Consider the following 12,806-nt stretch of genomic DNA (forward strand, 5'->3'; position numbering starts at 1 on the left):
AAGAGAGAGAAAGTACAGCAAGTCTTGTTACAATGATACTATTCAAGAATATGACTTGGTTATCAACAGAAACTGAATTAGGATTAGGGAAAAATAAAAATTAACATTAACCAAATTTCAATAAATTAAGATAACAGAGAAACTGACTTATCTTTTTGTAAATTCTCATATAATAGGACACCATACCTGTACTTTATAACGATACAACATTCCCATAGGATGATGAGGAAATGCCAGAAAGTTGGGTGTAAGCTGGATGGGAAAATAAATCTTCACTTCTTGCTGATGTATGATTGGAAATTTTACAGGCTGAATATTTTTATTCTATAAGAGCAGGGGAAAAAAGGAGCAAAACAGATTTTATAAGGACTTTTTATAATCCACATTCATATTCAAAGCATCAGCAAAACAGTGCGCTAATGAATTATTCAACCAGTTTCTTTCCATAAAAGAAGTAAATAAATGTTCCTATTCGTTAAAGAAGCATAGCTATTTTGGTTAAATAATAATGAAGGGCTCCTGGTTGGCTCAGTCAGTTAAATATCGGACTCTTGATTTTGGCTCAGGTCATGATCTCAGGGCTGTGAGACTGAGCCCTGCCTGCTGGGTTCCATGCTCAGCAGGGAGTCAGTTTCTCCCTTTCTCTCTGCCTCTCCCCCGACTCATATACCCTCTCTCAAATGAATAAATAAAATCTTAAAAAGAAAAGAACCGGAGCATTTGGGTGGCTCAGTTGGTTAAGCATCTGCCTTTGGCTCACATAAGCCCTGCACTGGGTTTCCTGCTCAGTGAGGATTCTGCTTCTCCCTCTCTCTTTACCATTCCCCCTGCTTCTGCTCTCTCTCCCCCAAATAAATAAACAAAATCTTGTGGGAGAAAAAAACAAAGCTAAAAACTTGTCCATCAAAGGAGTGTATCATTGGGCAGCCTGGGTGGCTCAGGGGTTTAGCGCCACCTTCAGTCCAGGGCCTGATCCTGGAGACATGGGATCAAGTCCCACATCAGGCTCCCTGCATGGAGCCTGCTTCTCCCTCTGTCTGTGTCTCTGCCCCTCTCTCTCTCTCTCTCTCATGAATAAATGAATAAAATCTTTTTTTTTTTTTTAAGATAGTCACAGAGAGAGAGAGAGAGGCAGAGACACAGGCAGAGGGAGAAGCAGGCTCCATACACCGGGAGCCCGACGTGGGATTCGATCCCGGGTCTCCAGGATCGCACCGTGGGCCAAAGGCAGGTGCCAAACCGCTGCGCCACCCAGGGACCCCTAAATGAATAAAATCTTAAAAAAAAAAAAAAAAGGAGTGTATCAAGAAAATTATAAGTGTAAGTGCCTGGCTGGCTCAGTTGGTAGAGTGTGCAATTCATGATCTCAGGGTTGTAGGTTTGAACCCCACTTTGGGTTTACAGATTACTTAGAATATTTTAAAAATGTAAAAAAAACAAGTGAAAACATAACCTATAGAATGGGAGAAAATATTCGTAAATTGTATATCTGATAAGGGTCTAGCATCCAGAATATATAAAGAACTCTTACAACTCAACAACAAATAGACAATCAAACCAAATTAAAAAATGGGCAAATATTTTTTTTTTAAGATTTTACTTATTTATTTGAGACACAGAGAGAGAGAGCGAGCGAGCACAAACAGGGAGAGGGGCAGAGGTAGAGGGAGAAGCAGACTCCTCGCTGAGCAGGGAGCCTGACACGGAGCTCCATCCCAGGACCCTGAGCATGACCTGAGCTGAAGGCACTCAATCGACTGAGCCACCCAGGTGTCCCAGCAAAGATCTTGAATAGATGTTTCTCCAAAGGAAATACATATGGCCAATAAGAATATAAAAAGATGGTCAAAATCATTAGTCATTAGGGAAATGTGACTCAAAATCTCAATGAGATACCACTTTAGGATGTTTGTAATAAAAATTTTAAAAGAAAACGGAGGGCAGCATGGGTGACTCAGCAGTTTAGAGCCACCTTCAGCCCAGGGCCTGATCCTGGAGACCCGGGATCGAGTCCCACATCAGACACCCTGCATGGAGCCTGTTTCTCCCTCTGCTTCTGCTTCTGCCTGCCTCATTCTCTCTCTCTCTCCCCGTGTCTCTCATGAAGAAGTAAAATCTTTAAAAAAAAAATAAAACTGAAAAGAACAAGTGTTGGCAAAGATGTGGAGAAACTGGAGCCCTTGTACACTGCTGGTAGAAATGTAAAATATTCAATTACTATGAAAACAGTCTGGCAGATCCTCAAAAAGTCAAATTATATAATGTTAGCAATTCCACTCTTAGGTATATTCTCAAGAGAACTGAAAACATGTTCATACAAAAACATGTACATGCAGGTGCCTGGGTGTCACAGTTGGTTAAGCATCTGACTCTAGGTTTTAGCTAAGGTCCTGATCTCAGGGTTTTGAGATTGAGCCCTATGTTGGGCTTGTCGCTCAGTACAGAGTCTGCTTAAGACTGTCTCTCCTTCTCCCTCTGCTACTCCCACCCCCCTCTGTCTCTCAAATAAGTAAAATCTGGGACACCTGGGTGGCTCAGGTTGTAATCCTGGGGTCCTGCACTGGGCTCCTCGCAGGGAGCATGCTTCTCCCTCTGCCTATGTGTTTGCCTCTATGTCTCTCATGAGTAAATAAATACAATCTTTAAAAAATAAATAGATATATTAACCTTTTGGATTATCAGACTAGAAAGTACTCTTTGTAAGCCTGACAACACATGGAAATGTACACATGAAATAATTTTTTAAAGGAGCCTCTAATGGTGTATATATACACAATGACCACAAATGCCGGCATGAGCAGTAACAAAGATTGCAAAAGAAAATCTGTACAGGTATTAACTACCAAGTGTACTGTTTATCAGTGTCTTTTTCATTTTTATGAAAGATAAAGGTGGAATATGCCATGTATCTGCTCACAAATCAAGAAGTCAGCCAAGCTTCATCAGTGTTCTTGGGATTCAAATGTTTTGAGCCTTTGAATTCCTACCTGGTAAATGATGGAAGTCAGGGATGCATTTATCACCACGACACCACTCTTCACAGCTTTTACTACATGGTAAGATCCATTCACAGTAGTTAGCTGCTCTTCAAAGTACTCCCTTAGGAACTGGTACATAATCCTGAGATTCTGAAAATCAGCCCAACAGCAACACAAAACTGAGAAGATTTTTTTCCCCCTAAAGTCATCGTAATCTGAAAGCATTTAAAAAATAAAAAGTATAGCTATGCACTCTGGGGATAAATAAAAACACAACTTTTGCTCTCCTCATGGAAATTCTAAGTTGGAAAGATATAATTTTAAAATAGTACTTGAAAGATCCATTAATGGCAAGTAAGCAGAAACAGAGTCTATGTTTATATAAATTTTGTTATAATTTTTGCCATTCCATAAGTTGACATTTTTCAGGGAAAAAACCCAGAAGAGTGCTAGAGAGTTAGTGAAGCACTGTCACTCTTGAGGCTCCACTGCTCTTTTTTTTTTTTTTTAAGATTTTATTTATTTATTCATAGACACACACAGAGGGGCAGAGACACAGACAGAGGGAGAAGCAGGCTTCATGCAGGGAGCCCGATGCGGGACTCCATCCCGGGTCTCCAGGATCACACCCCAGGCTGCAGGCGGCGCCAAACTGCTGCACCACCGGGGCTGCCCTCCATTGCTCTTAACACTGCCACACAGAGGTGGCCAGCTCTGAGGGAGTTCTAGAATGAGACACCCTTCTCTTCGACTCTTTTCTGTTATTCTGACCAAACTATATATCTTACTTCTGGTTTAGCTTTCCTCATGGACAGAACTATTTAATAACCATAATAAAGTAGTAAATTTAATAAAATCTGGAAACAAAAGAAAAAAAGCCTTTCTAGCCAGAGAGAGGCCCTTCAAGAAGTTATCCATATACGGGGCTAGAAAAATACGAGACACTCACATCTGAAATATAGACCTTTGTACTGCTTTTATCAAACACTTCTACTGTAATGACATACACCTGTCCCACCTCTAGACTCCAGCGGTCTCCAGGTTGAACTGTGAAACCTGTACACAAATCAAGAAACAAAAATATCAGAAGAGGCCAACAATTTTCTACAATGAGTTATAAAATACAAATTTATAAAAACTATTGAATGAGCAAAACTTGCTAACAGATGGAGATGGTTTCCAAAGTTGACCTTTTAGTTTCCTCCATCAAATTGAATAATTTGGGATTCTAAATATACTGGCTTAACTTAGTTAATCTCAGGTATAAAGTAACACTCTCACATCTGTATACAAAACAAACCACAGTTTTGCTCATTCCTTTTAAAAAAATATTTTTTAAAGATTTTATTTATTCATGAGAGACAGAGAGAGAGAGAGAGAGAGGCAGAGACATAGGCAGAGGGAGAAGCAGGCTCCCTGCAGGGAGCCCTACATGGGACTCGATCCCAGGACCCAAGGATCATGCCCTGAGCTGAAGGCAGACACTCAACCACTGAGCCACCCCGGCATCCCTTTTAATTTTTTATTTAAAGATTTTATTTATTTGCGAGAATTTTGCTCACTCCTAATGTGTGAGATTCCGGCTTCTTTCAGTCAAACTAATTTCTTATGATCTAAGGACATTAGTATTCTTTTTTCTTTGTATAACATCTCTTTCTAACCCAACATTGCATCACAGAGATCTTCATATTTTTTCCACAATCTGTTTTAAGAGGTTTAACTTCTGCAGACTGCATATAATCACAACAATGAGAGAAAACATGTCAAAGGAAGGTTAAATTTGAAGGTTCAAGAAGCACTCTAGTTTCTAATGCACTCATTTTAATGAAATAGTTTAAGCTATTCAGCTTTCTGAAAATCATGATCTAAAAATACCTAAAAATCCAACGGCGCCTGGGTGGTTTGGTCAGTTGGGTGACCAAATTGATTTCAGCTCAAGTCATGATCTCAGGGTTGTGGATTGAGCGCCAAGTGAGGCTCCACACTAGGCATGAAGTCTGCTTAAGCCTCTCTCTCCTCTCTCTCTCTGTCTCTGTCTCTCTGCCCCTCTTTTCCCCCAACCTCTAAAAAAAAAAAAAATACCTAAAAATCCAGGCTCTACAACATATATGGTGCAATTTGGGAGTCCAGACACAGATCGCATATGTACATCTTAACTTTTGTTTAAGGAAGTTACATGAACCAGGGTTGAGTAAAAAGAGAAATGTGAGTTACCAAAGAAAAAAATAATAAATGCACAAACAGAAACAAACAAAAATCTTATCTTTTATTATCCTTTGGAAACCAAAAACTTAAGTGTGTACACTTCTGAGAAAAGTCTGAGGGACTCAGTCATAACAGGAATCAGGTACTCTTGAATTTCAAATTTAAGGAGAATGGAATGATTGAAAAAAGATCATGCTCCATGGTTTCAGTATTCATTTAGCTATAGAACCCTTTCTGTAAGTAAATTCTTACATAAGGGGCCCATTATAGAAAGCAGGACAAAGTGGCATCACTCTGGCTGTTGAAATGAATATGGTAATTAAGAGGAGGGAGGGCCATGACTTACCATCCAGCCCAGCAATTTGCCTCCGGCTTTGCAGACAGTTATAAAAATCATGAGCTGACTTTCCATTATCTGTGGTAAATATTATTACCAAAATGTTTTCTCTTTACCATGAGATACTCCTACTTATACCATACTACCCCCATCTCTGCAGTTAAATTCTAGCAAAAATACAAATTTATTGTTTTTTTTTAATTTATTGTTTTGTCCTATACAGAATCTAAGTACGAATATACTTCCATCTCTAAAATAGTGTATCCAAAGGCTTAGAAGAAATATATAAAAAAAATGTAAAAAATATAAAAATATATATATATAAAAAGAAGAAATATATAACTGAGATGACTGAACAGAAAACATTCATTCAAAGTACATTAATTTAGGAGTTGTAGTAATTCAGTCATGTGTTAGATTACAATTTATCACTACATCATCCATTGTGATAATGGAAGATATTATTTAATCCACTGGAGTGATCAAACTTTATTTTATTTATTTATTTATTTTTTTTAAGATAGTCACACACAGAGAGAGAGAGAGAGACAGAGAGAGGCAGAGACACAGGCAGAGGGAGAAGCAGGCTCCATACACCGGGAGCCTGACGTGGGATTCGATCCCGGGTCTCCAGGTTCGCGCCCTGGGCCAAAGGCAGGTGCTAAACCGCTGCGCCACCCAGGGATCCCTGGAGTGATCAAACTTTAAAACTGTCTCAATATTCCAAATGAGATATTGATACACATATAGTTTATATCTCAATTAAAGATTACTTTTATCTAGTCATTAAAGACTGTACAGACACCTCTGTGCCAATCTAGGTTTGGTTCTGATATGTCTCTAATGTAACATTCATAAAATATAAGAGCTACAAATAAATTCAGAGATACAACATTCCCTCCATTTTACAGAGGTGGAAACAGATCTTGATAGATCTCTAAGCGAATTCATTCCTCCTCTGTCAGAATAAGAGACCTTCCTCCTTATCCTTTCCACCTGTTTTGAATCTCATTTTCTTTTGCCCTTCAGAAGCCTTGTTCCATCAACTGACCCTCCTTTCCCCATCTTTCTGTTTACCTTACATTCAAGTCTGTTTTATCTTTAAAAAGTTCTCATGTCTTGGGGCACCTGGGTGGCTCAGTTGGTTAAGCGACCAACTCTTGATCTCAGCTCAACCTCAGGGTTGTGAGACGAGAGCCCTGCCACATGGGCTCCGCACTCAGCCAGGTCTATTTAAGATTCTTTCCCTCAGGCAGCCCTGGTGGTGAAGTGGTTTAGTGCTGCCTACAGCCAGGGTGTGATCCTGGAGACCCAGGATCGAGTTCTGCATCGAGCTCCCTGAATGGAGGCTGCTTCTCCCTCTCTGCCTGTGTCTCTGCCTCTCTCTGTGTCTCCATGAGTGAATAAATAAAATCTTAAAAAAAAAAAAAAAAGATTTTCTCCCTCTCCCTCTGCCCTTCCCTCCTGCTTGTTTTCTCTCTCTCTGTCTCTCTCAAATAAATAAATAAAATCTTTTTTTTTTTTAAGATTTTATTTATTTATTCGTGAGACAGAGAGAGAAAGACAGAGGCAGAGAGAGAAGTGGGCTCTATGCAGGGAGCCCGATGTGGGACTGGATCCTGAGACTCCAGGATCACGCCCTGAGCCAAAGGCAGATGCTCAACTGCTAAGCTACCTTAGGCGTCCCAATAAAATAAAATCTTGAAAAAAAAAAAAAAGAGAATTTCTCTTTTTCCATATGAACCTTAAAAGCTGGCATTATAGTCTTTGGTCCTCTTCTCCTCTCACTCTATATACTCTCCCTAAGTGATTTTTGTTAACAACTATCACCTATCTATAAACTGATAACTCTCAAGTATCTATCTTTATCCTGAATCTTTCTCCTTCAGATGCATAATAAAAATATCTGCTGGGGGCACCTGGGTGGCTTAGTTGGTAACATGTCTCCCTTTGGCTCGGGTCATGGTCCCAGGGTCCTGGGATTGAACCCCAGTTGGGCTCCCTGCTCAGTGGGGAGCCTGCTTCTCCTGCTCCCTCTGACCCTCCCCTGACTTTGTGCTTTCTCGGGCACACTCTGTCTCAAATAAATTTTTTTAAAATAAGTCTTTAAATTTATTTTTATTTTTTAATTTTTTTATTAAGGATTTTTATTTGTTTATTCATAAGAGAAGAGAGAGAGAGAGAGAGGCAGAGACACAGGCAGAGGGAGAAGCAGGCTCCATGCAGGGAGCCCGACACAGGACCCGATCTCCACATCTGGGATCACACCTTGAGCCAAAAGCAGACGACAACCATTGAGTCACCCAGGCGTCCCTCAAATAAAATCTTAAAAAATAATAAAAATTAAAAAATAAAAATAAATATCTGCTGGCATGCCTTTCCCACAGGTACTTCAAGTTAATTTGTGAAAAACTAATCTAGTTTTCTTTTCCCTTAAACCTGCTGTTTCTCTCGTTTTCTATCCAGTCTGAACAGTGCCAGCAGTTACCCCACACTGAAGAAATTACGAATAGTCATTATCTATATTCTCAAGGAAGGCATATAAATAAATATATTTTAATATCTACTACTTTGGAATAAATAAAAAACACAACAACAAAGTCCATCTAAATCTGCCTGGGAAGGGACGCCTGGATGGCTCAATGATTAAGCGTGTGCCTTCGGCTCATGGCGTGATCCTGGAGTCCTGGGATCAAGTCCCACATTGGGCTCCCTGCATGGAGCCTGCTTCTCCCACTGCACATGTCTGTGCCTCTCTCTCTCTCTCTCTCTCTCATAAATAAAATAAAAAATCTTTAAAAAAAATCTTTCTGGGGAGTTTGGGGAGTTCCTGACCTTCAGCTGGGGCTCAAATATTAAATAACTTAGTTTGTTTTGTAGCTACTATTGTATCTGACGACCAATATCCTATGCACCTTACAATGACTATAGAACAACTCTGGACCAAAACCCTCATTACTATGTTTTAGACAAGTACTATAACAGCTAACTAACTAACATGATTATACAAGAAATACTGTCTTTTCCAGCCTACTGGGTGCTACATGACTTCATCCCTCCCCTGCTCTGCCACCACTTCTACTTTCTTCCCCTGATTCTTGGCACTTAAGCCTCAGAGCCTCCTGTGCTCATCTTTAAACAGGTCAGATACGTTCCTGCTTCACAACCTTGGCAACCACTACTTCATCTTCCTAGAGCTCCACCCCCAGGTATCGGCCTGACTCACTGCGGCAGTGTCTTATCAGAGAAGACTTTCCTAACAACAGCAGTCCGCATCCCCAGAGTTTAGAACAATGTTCAGCATATTGCAGGAATATCATAGATATTTGCTAAATGAATTAATTTCTTTCAGATTCAAATATCCAAAAATACTAAATACTAAATATTTCAAAATCAAACACTGAGAAATGGAGTCCAAACATTTCAATTTTCTAAGGTTTAAGTCTTTGTTCTGTTTTGTTTTCTTTGACTATAACAGAGCTCTAAATATCTCTCTTTGGTTCTTACAGAGCATGTTTAGTGAATTTTTAAAAATTACTCTCAGGGGTGCCTGGGTAGGTGAGTCAGTTAAATGTCTGCCTTTGGCTTGGGTCATGATCCCCAAGGCCCTGAGATCAAGCCCCACATCAGGCTTTCTGCTTAGCAGGGAACCTGTTCTCCCTCTTCCTCTGCCTGCTGCTCCGCCTGCTTGTGCTCTCTCTCTTATTCTCTGTCATATAAGTAAATAAAATCTTTAAAAGTAAATAAGTAAAATAAAAATTACTCCCGGGATCCCTGGGTGGCGCAGCGGTTTGGCGCCTGCCTTTGGCCCAGGGTGCGATCCTGGAGACCCGGGATCGAATCCCACATCTGGCTCCCGGTGCACGGAGCCTGCTTCTCCCTCTGCCTGTGTCTCTGCCTCTCTCTCTCTCTCTCTCTCTCTCTCTGTGACTATCATAAATAAATAAAAATTTAAAAAATAAAAAAATAATAAAAAATAAAAATTACTCCCAACTCAACAAATATTAATTAAGCATCTACTGCAGACAATACCACACCATCTTTTCTTAATTATTCACGTGGAAATGGGAAAGAACAATTTTTTTTTTTTAATGATAGTCACAGAGAGAGAGAGAGAGGCAGACACACAGGAGGAGGAAGAAGCAGGCTCCGTGCACCGGGAGCCTGATGTGGGATTCGATCCCGGGTCTCCAGGATCGCGCCCTGGGCCAAAGGCAGGCGCCAAACCGCTGCGCCACCCAGGGATCCCACAAATTATTTTTTTAAGATTTTACTTATTTATTATTCATGACAGATACACAGAGAGAGAGGCACAGACACAGGCAGAGAGAGAAGCAGGCTCCTCACAGGGAGCCCAATGTGGGACTCGATCCCAGGACTGGGATCATGCCCTGAGTCAAAGGCAGACGCTCAACCGCTAAGCCACCCAGGCGTCCTGGGAAAGAACATATTAAATAAAATTCACACAAGTTTTTTCAAGTTGTTTTCCACAATCTCCTAATTATAATTTAACTGAGGTTGCAAATAAGCACTGGAGTCAACAGACCCCAAGTCTGAATTATTCTTTTCCCCATCTACCCTTTGCTAGAAATTATGACAATAATAATTTATAGTTCCATGTTAAATACAACTTATCAAAATAAGGATAATCTTAACAAATTACTTTATCAAGTAACATGACTAGCATGCTCATGAAATATATTGGCAGCTAAAACTTGAAAAGGATACTTTTATGGACAAAGACAAGGTTAGTTTGGCCCAGGTGGACAGCAGTCACCATGGCTGTTTTCTCATCCAGTAAAGCCACTTTCCCAGAAAGAGACCCATTACATCCAGCTCTGGGGTCTTGCAATTCCAGTGTGTAGTGTTCGAGAGGAAAACCCACCTCTATAAGACATGAAAGGTACGTAAGTGTAGCAAGAGCAGCCACTGCAAGAGGTAACGGTATATTGTTGGATTATAAGAGGAAAACCAGGAAGCAGGCCTAAATAAGAGTATGATCTGTTTCTACTCCCTTTCCCACTATGATGAATTTCAACATGTAGCCATTTTGGCAGGTGTGTGGGGGTACTATATATGAGTTTATTATTGGTTTTTCTTGCATTCTTAAAAACCAATGAACTGAAAGAAATAGGAAGGATCCCAAGTAAGGAGTAATGCTAATGGAGCCAACGCACACTTTATAAACTCAATGGGACTACTAGAGTCAACAGAATGTTAAATTTTCAGTTAATTGAGTTTCTCAAGAAACAACTTTTGCAAAGATCATTCAGGTCCCTTCTCATAAAGTTTCCTCACTTTCTCTACAAAATCTAGTAAATATTTGGTTATTGTTTTAACAGAGAATTCAGATGTTTCCTCACTTGCTCTACAAAATCTAGTAAATATTTGGTTATTGTTTTTTTTTTTTACATTTTTTTTTAATTTTTTTATTTATTTATGATAGTCACAGAGAGAGAGAGAGAGAGGCAGAGACACAGGCAGAGGAAGAAGCAGGCTCCATGCACCGGGAGCCCGATGTGGGATTCGATCCTCGGTCTCCAGGATCGCGCCCTGGGCCAAAGGCAGGCGCCAAACCGCTGCGCCACCCAGGGATCCCTTGGTTATTGTTTTAACAGAGAATTCAGATGCCTACAGGCACTGATGCTAAGCATTAGCCTGTTCAAGACATGGGGACCATCTCAGTCCAATATTATCTCAAGTATAGCAATTAAAGAATACTTTATCACAAAGTTTAAAAACACAAAGACGTATTTGTATACATAAGGAAGAGGTGCTTCTCTTACTGTCAGCAGGAAGGATTTGGGAAATGTTAGTCTTAGGAAAAGATAAATCACCTTACCTGTCATTCTTCCCTGCACCATTTTTGCAACTCGGTATTTAATATATGCTCCTACTAAGAGATAAATATCATGGGATGGTATAAGAAATATATTCTCCAAAACTAGCAGACGTATCAATGCTGCTGCCACTTTCTAAAAGAAGAAGGAAAGAAAAACTAGGTTCCGTAGGCAAAATCCTGAAGGCCATTTTCCTTGTTAAAAGTTTACTTCTTGTAAGTTTCTTCTAAAATATCTTATAGAGATTTAAAAATGCTTTACTAATCACAAATCATAATTTCAGTTAGCCTTAAAAAGTGATCATGAATCTTAATAACTACTTTCTAAGTCACTCAAATTAAGAACAGAAAATGACAAGACTTCTAAAGCGGAAGAGTTGGTAAATAAATAGGTACATATGCTAAAATGAAACAAGGGAAGACTTTATGGGGTACCACAGAAATTCATTTAGCCAGCCTCCAACATACTGACTTTCCAGAAAGTACTCTCTACACTTGTTGAACACCTTGATTATTGTGAAGGCTGACCTGACACAAGGCTGGGAGGCTGCTCTCTATGATATCCACACTGTGTCCTTGCCATTTGAATTAGACACTCACCAAAAGACACTGATTTTTCCCAAACCTATTTATGCCATTTGCACTTTTAATTATAATTACCTTAAAAAATAAGCCACAAATGTGAAAACAGAGCTATTTCTATAAAAAACTTAAATGTCTTGAAAAGAAGTCAAAAGTAACCTGCTAAAATATACTGTTATCAGTTAGGTGTAGGTGAGAAATGTAAAAAATTAGAGAAAAATCCTGAAAAATATAGAATTATGTACTCAAATTGCTTCACATGTCTAATTTTTCACTCGACTATAAAATGAAATGAAAAATGAAAAGAAAAAGAAAGTAGGAACCACGACAGGTGCAAGCATGAGCATACGTGTTTCTAACCCATAAGCTCGTGGCCAAAGAAATATTTTGGGCCTATCCCAAGGGACGGGTGAACTAACTACACTTACACACTGGAAGAGAAATACCAGTTGTATGTATAATTATAATTAGGTAGTAACAGGCTTACAGAAAACAAGTTTTTTTTTTAATGTCTACCTAGTACAAATGACTTTTCAATTAAATGACCAACTACCGACCCCAATCATATCAGGTTAGACGGCTTCTATTATAGATAAGTATAAAGAACAGTATTTTCCATGGGCAAGGCCCTTAAATGAAAGTTTGAATGTTTATGGCACAAACTTTTTACCTTATAGAATGGCTCATAAATTCGAACTTTTACAACAGCAGCACCAGTTCTGATCCCAGATACCAAAATCATATCTCCTTGTTTCTCTTCTTTTTCCATCTCAGCTATATACACTGGTGGAGAATATTCTGCTTCAGAGTATTTCAGAATCCTTAAGAAACAAAATAAAGTTTGTTTCTAGTGAAATCAAATAAT

General features: G+C 39.4%; 1 protein-coding gene across 3 annotated transcripts in view; it reads right to left on the bottom strand.

Moving 5' to 3' along the window:
- Window positions 1-12,806, bottom strand: part of NUP210L (nucleoporin 210 like) — an 82,018-nt gene that overhangs the window by 56,873 nt on the left and 12,339 nt on the right. For 2 of the 3 annotated variants that reach the window (XR_011996255.1, XM_025997124.2), the window contains exons 5-11: window positions 12,612-12,762; window positions 11,363-11,495; window positions 10,249-10,407; window positions 5,061-5,129; window positions 3,928-4,034; window positions 2,988-3,128; window positions 187-324 (exon numbers count right to left, since the gene is read on the bottom strand). Coding sequence is in view for 2 of the 3 variants with exons in the window: in XM_025997124.2 (XP_025852909.2) it covers window positions 187-324; window positions 2,988-3,128; window positions 3,928-4,034; window positions 5,061-5,129; window positions 10,249-10,407; window positions 11,363-11,495; window positions 12,612-12,762 (898 nt within the window). In the remaining variant the exon portion in view is untranslated. The remainder of the gene's footprint in view (window positions 1-186; window positions 325-2,987; window positions 3,129-3,927; window positions 4,035-5,060; window positions 5,130-10,248; window positions 10,408-11,362; window positions 11,496-12,611; window positions 12,763-12,806) is intronic. The other variant, XM_072732361.1, reaches the window with a different exon arrangement.

The sequence above is a fragment of the Vulpes vulpes genome, chromosome 13, assembly GCF_048418805.1.
Source record: "Vulpes vulpes isolate BD-2025 chromosome 13, VulVul3, whole genome shotgun sequence".
NCBI lineage: Eukaryota > Metazoa > Chordata > Mammalia > Carnivora > Canidae > Vulpes > Vulpes vulpes.